Source organism: Chiloscyllium plagiosum, unplaced genomic scaffold (genome assembly GCF_004010195.1).
Source record: "Chiloscyllium plagiosum isolate BGI_BamShark_2017 unplaced genomic scaffold, ASM401019v2 scaf_86187, whole genome shotgun sequence".
In the NCBI taxonomy this organism is placed as follows: domain Eukaryota; kingdom Metazoa; phylum Chordata; class Chondrichthyes; order Orectolobiformes; family Hemiscylliidae; genus Chiloscyllium; species Chiloscyllium plagiosum.
The window spans coordinates 1-5,450 of NW_025198731.1; the positions used below are offsets into that span (position 1 = coordinate 1).

General features: G+C 43.1%; 1 protein-coding gene across 1 annotated transcript; it reads left to right on the plus strand.

Annotated features, from left to right (window-relative positions):
• The first annotated feature begins 1,598 nt into the window (after positions 1-1,598).
• LOC122546005 (ferritin, higher subunit-like) lies at positions 1,599-3,902 on the plus strand. Its single transcript, XM_043684852.1, has 4 exons — positions 1,599-1,751; positions 2,420-2,566; positions 3,351-3,476; positions 3,734-3,902. The coding sequence occupies exons 1-4, from the start codon at positions 1,650-1,652 to the stop codon at positions 3,887-3,889; spliced, it is 531 nt and encodes a 176-aa protein (XP_043540787.1). The 5' UTR covers positions 1,599-1,649; the 3' UTR covers positions 3,890-3,902.
• The last annotated feature ends 1,548 nt before the right edge of the window (positions 3,903-5,450 follow it).

Consider the following 5,450-nt stretch of genomic DNA (forward strand, 5'->3'; position numbering starts at 1 on the left):
GAAGCTTATAACATTGGATATCCAAAGAAAATTCACAAACACACGCTGAACACCAAAGTCAACACAGAAACTAATGCAAATATCACAGGCATCCCATCTAAGTTGGAGCTTATCCCTTGGAACACCTGATCATGGACTGAAACACTTCTGTTTAAAAATCAGCTATCAACACGTGATCTCAGAAAAACAGTAATGTGAAATAAAGGAAGCAGAGGTAGAGATGAAGAGAATTCATCTTAAACAATGAGTCATTATAATCAGAAATGCAGAGCCTGGAAGGATGTTGGAAGTATATTCAATAATTCCAGAGGGAATTAGATTGTAGACATTTAATGAAATATGAGAAAGATAAGGGAGCTGGGATTCATTGGAAAGATCCGAAAGGGTAGCAACTGTCACAATGAGCTACATTGCCACACTTTATGCCCACAAATCAATGATAAGCCAAAGAATTTGAGAACAATTGTGTCTTAATATTTCAAACTGGTTCGAATATTCCTCAGCCACATTGAAAGTCGACCAGAAAAGGACTCATTGATCAAACAACACTGTCGGGCAGGAAAAGGCCAGCTGCTCCAGAAGAAGACCATAAGAAATAGGAGTGGAAGTAAAGCCATTCAGCCCATCGAGTCCACTCCGCCATTCAATCATGGCTGATGGGCATTTCAACGCCACTTACCCGCACTCTCCCCGTATCCCTTAATTCCTTGCGAGATTAAGAATTTATCAATCTCTGCCTTGAAGACATTTAACGTCCCAGCCTCCACTGTTTTCCATGGCAATGAATTCCACGGGCCCACCACTCTCTGGCTGAAGAAATGTCTCCTCATTTCCATTTTAACTTGACCCCTTTTAACATTAAGGCTGTGCCCACGAGTCCTAGTATCCCCGCCGGACGGAAACAATTTCCCAGCATCCACCCTTTCTAAGCCATTCATTATCTTGTAAGTTCTATTAGATCTCCCGTCAACCTTCTAAACGCTAACGAATACAATCCCAGGATCCTCAGCTGTTCATCGTATGTTAGGCCTACCATTGCAGGTACCATCCTTGTGAATGCTCCGTCGAGCCTGTCCCCAAACTCACTGTAGCCAATGAGGGATTGAGTCTGTGGGTGACATAACATTAAGTAACATTCACTCCCTCTCATTCTCACATTTCCATTTCTCTGTCCAGTGGCTGGTTTGCAAATCCCCTTAAGGCAACTTGATTTGCTAAGGTTGTTGCATTAGCTTCACAGCTTCTCACAAGTAAAAAAAACTTGACCAGCAAAGCATCTTCAGTAAAAGTAGTAACTTGTTTTTAAGAATAAACTAGAGTGTTGAACAACGAGACATTTCAATATTGGAAGAGGGTCATGGAACCCAAAAGCAGTGACATCAATGAGATGAATTTCCCAAACCTCTCTGTATTTTAAGACTCTGATTGGCTCTAGGTCTCAGCTCCTCCTCCACATCCTCCTCTCCTTTGTTCATTGGTGTCTGGATTGATAGGGGATATCTGGTTGGCTGTCAGGGATTGTCAGTCATTGTTGGTGATGTCATTCCCCGGTTGGGCGCGGGATGTCCCAGGAGGATAAATTCAAGAGCTTGTGGGAGAAAGGCTTAGTTTTAGAGCTGTCTGGGTGATAGTGAGTAGGAATAGTGAAGATGGCCTCCCAAGTGTGTCAGAACTACCACAAGGACTGTGAGGATGCTGTTAACAAGCAGATCAACCTGGAGCTCTCTTCCTCCTATGTTTACCTCTCCATGGTGAGGCTTGTATTTGTGTGACTATGTTCTTAAAAGTGTGACTTTTCTGCAGTTGAATGCAATATCTTATGTTTCTTTACTTTTGGGGTCTGTGGGAAATACTCAAGCAATGAACCCCTCTCTGGTGTGTGAGGGGTGATTTGTGGAGTGAATGAATGACTCCTTTGTTTCAACTCCTCTAACTAGTGGCTGAGAAAGCACAGTAGCTCCTCATGAAGGCTGTATTGGTGGCAGCGCCCCACCACTGGGTCTCAGCTCGGGTTCAAGTGTCCTCTGCTTCAGAGGTATTAGTAATATCTGTGTATAGATTCATTACAGGAAACTGAACAGTTTCATGCTGATTAACAAGTACTCATACCTATTTATGTTAAGGGAAATAAGCTCTTAATGGGATGACTACAACTAATTTTTTTTTTGGTTGGGTGAAGTTCTAAGGTTCCCTTAATGTGTTTGTTTTGATCATTCAGAATGTTGACAGTCTGACCTTCTCTACCTGCAGTAGAAGGCACTTGTCCAGCAGCTTAATTAGACATTATTTAATGTGGAACTTTTTAAAGACTGGGGAAAATAGTCAATGTTAAGACTGCCTAAATTTAATTTTTCAGTTAATTTTGGAGGGAAATGAGTTCAAAATAGTTATAACCCTAGTTGACTATTCTTTTTTGCAGTTCTCTTTCTTTGACCGGGATGATGTTGCCCTGCGTCACTTTGCTGAGTTCTTCAAGGAGCAGTCCCAGGAGGAACGGGAACACGCTGAAAAACTGATGGAATTCCAGAATAAACGTGGAGGCCGAGTTCTCCTGCAGGATATCAAGGTTGGGTTTAATTACACCTCTAACCATCTTCACTGGAACTTGATGTAGACAGGGGGCTGGAAGAACATAGCAAGCCAGGCAGCATCAGGAGGTGGAGAAGTTGATGTTTTGGGTGTCCCTCTTCAGGACTGGGGGTGGGTGTAGGGGAGCTACAGATAAATAGGGTGGTGATAGGTGAAGACAAGTAGAGGGTATGACCTGGTTGGTCAATGGAGGAATGAATCTGCTTGAAGGAAGTTATTTGAAACTAGAGAATGGGGGCAGTATGGTGGCTCAGTGGCTCGCACTGCTGCCTCACAGCACCAGGGCCCCAGGTTTGACTCCAGCCTCTGACAACTGTCTGGGGAGTTTGCACATTCTCCCCACAGCTGTGTGGGTTTCCTCCCACAGTGCAAAGATGTGCAGGTCAGATGAAATGGTCATGCTAAATTTCCCATAGTACTAGGTGCATTAATCAGAGGGGAAATGGGTCTGGGTGGATTACTCTTCGGAGGGTCAGTGTGGACTGGTTGGGCCGAAGGGCCTGTTTCCACACTAGGAATCTAATCTAATCAATGAGTCCTCTGGGCTGTAGGCTGCCCAGGTGGAAGATAAGGTGCTATTCTTCCAATTTGCAGTTTTGATTATAGCAATGGAGGACGCCAAGAATCTTCATGTGAGAAGGGGAGTTGTTTCTAACTCTAACTTGTGGCACTATGTTTGAAACTATTGAACCAATTGGTTCAATGCTGTAACTACTATGACATGTTAGTTCATAAAGCATCTGCCTCTTCCCTCCCTCCAGAAGCCAGAGCAGGATGAGTGGGGCAATGGTCTGGAGGCAATGCAGAGAGCTCTGCAGATGGAGAAGGATGTGAACCAGAGTCTGCTGGATCTGCACAAACACTCCTCTGACCACACGGACCCTCATGTGAGTTCCTCCTGCTAATGTTAATGTAGGCTTTTGGACAAGACTTGTTCATGAGCCTCAAGGTCTCTTGGCTTACTGCTAAATGTTGGGACATTGGTTTTGGGGGTGAAGGGAAAGGTCTTGTAATGGAACTCATCCATTGTTTCTCAAACTGACTACATTCTTTTTGGCAAAAGGGGAAATTCAAACTCTTAAAGTTGATTTCTGGTTTTCTTGTTCTGTATCTAACTAGTTTCCTCCTTGCCTTTCCCTTCCAGCTGTGTGACTTCCTGGAGAGGCACTACTTGGATGAGCAAGTGAAGATGATCAAGAAGCTGGGAGATCACATCACCAACCTGAAGAGACTGGGAGCCCCTGAGAATGGCCTGGGAGAGTACCTGTTTGACAGGCTCACCCTGGGGGAGAGTGACTGAACTGACTGCAGGGGCTGAGACTATGGTTGGGCTATGCTGTAGAGATGAATGGCTTGACTTCTAGTGGTGACCTGGGATATATTGTGAAACTATGTATAGTGAATAAATGTTCACTACCTGTAGTCTAAACACTTGTTTTTGGTTTTTGTTTATTTGAAAGTGAAATCTGGAAGTGTTGCCCTCTACAAGCTGGGAAGACCTACTGCTCCAGCTAACCTTCCAATATTGATCAATACGTTCATTTCTAAGCATTACTGGGAGATCCTGTCTGGACTGTTGCAACCTGAATACTTGACTATTTCCTGTTGCTCTAATGATTAACTTCAGGTATATGTTTAAAATGCAATGCATAAACTTAAAGCTGTGACCACTAATATCTCAGCTAAGTGTAGCATATAAACTTGCTGATTGCAATGCAACAGGCCATTAGCTAACAGAATATTTTTCAAGGTTATAGTGCCATGCAATAAAATAAAGGACCAATCTTATTTATTCCATATTTCCACCAAACCTAGTCTTTGACTAAATTAAGAATGATCATCCATTGACAGTTGGAGAATTCTACTGACTGTAGTATCACTAGGATGGCTCTTTCTTCTGTGGAAGGTCAGCCTGTTAACCGGTAGCCCAGTACCTACATCAGATATTAAAACTTAACCTAATCATACAAAATGTAGATTTTTTTTTTCTTTTTGGGTGGTCTTTCAGGATTTAGAGGCAGAGTCCCCCTATGCTGCTGGGAAAGCGCTAACTTCAAATGTGGGACGCTTCCCACTTCGCAGCTGCATTTTCTTACTTCCAAAGTAACAGGTATGCTTTCCTGAATAATCCCTTTACTTGGTCTGTGGGTGTAATTCTGGCTGTGCACTGTTCCCTAACCCCTCCCACCAATTCCCTGATCTGCAACCATTTACTGGGCAGGTGTCCTTTTTTAATCCATGGTTATTCCTGACCAGATATTCTCTGGTTATCTTCCCAGGGGAGAAGGGATAAACCAACTTCTGGGTGGGTCACAAAACCATTATCCCTTGACACCTTTACTGGCACAAATACCTTGCTTGTCAAAGGAGACAAATTAATCTGGCTCTAAAACTAAAAGGTAAATTTCTTAGCTACTGAGCACAATGGTAAGTATCTTCAAGATAAGGAGAATTAGCTCATACAGCCGACTGAATCTACTCCCATTCAAACATGTTTCTCAATCGCATTCTCTCACCTTTTCCTTGCAGTCCTTGATTTCCCCTTAATGAAAAACCTATCCATCTCTGTTTGAAACACACTCCATGACCTGGTTTCCACAGCCCTCTCGGAATGAATTCTACCCATTAACCAAGGTGGAAGAAATTCCTTTGAAGGTTTATGCATCATTCTTCTGTGAAGAGTATGTGAAACATTGGTCACTGTGTTAGTGTAACCATGAAGCAGTTTATTTCAAGAGACCAAGCTTTGTGCGTTTGTTGAAAGACCTTTGTGTGGTTTTCTTATCAATGGTGATTTGAGCTTTCACTACAGTGAGATTCAATCTCCTCTATCTGCAGCATTGAGGGAGGGAAGAGAAGGG

Excerpts from the sequence above, each read along its gene's own strand:
- LOC122546005 (XM_043684852.1), top strand. The coding sequence starts at position 1,650 with ATGGCCTCCCAAGTGTGTCAGAACTACCACAAGGACTGTGAGGATGCT. Across the intron at positions 2,567-3,350 it reads TTCTCCTGCAGGATATCAAG|AAGCCAGAGCAGGATGAGTG; the intron begins GTTGGGTTTAAT and ends CCCTCCCTCCAG. Across the intron at positions 3,477-3,733 it reads CTGACCACACGGACCCTCAT|CTGTGTGACTTCCTGGAGAG; the intron begins GTGAGTTCCTCC and ends TTTCCCTTCCAG.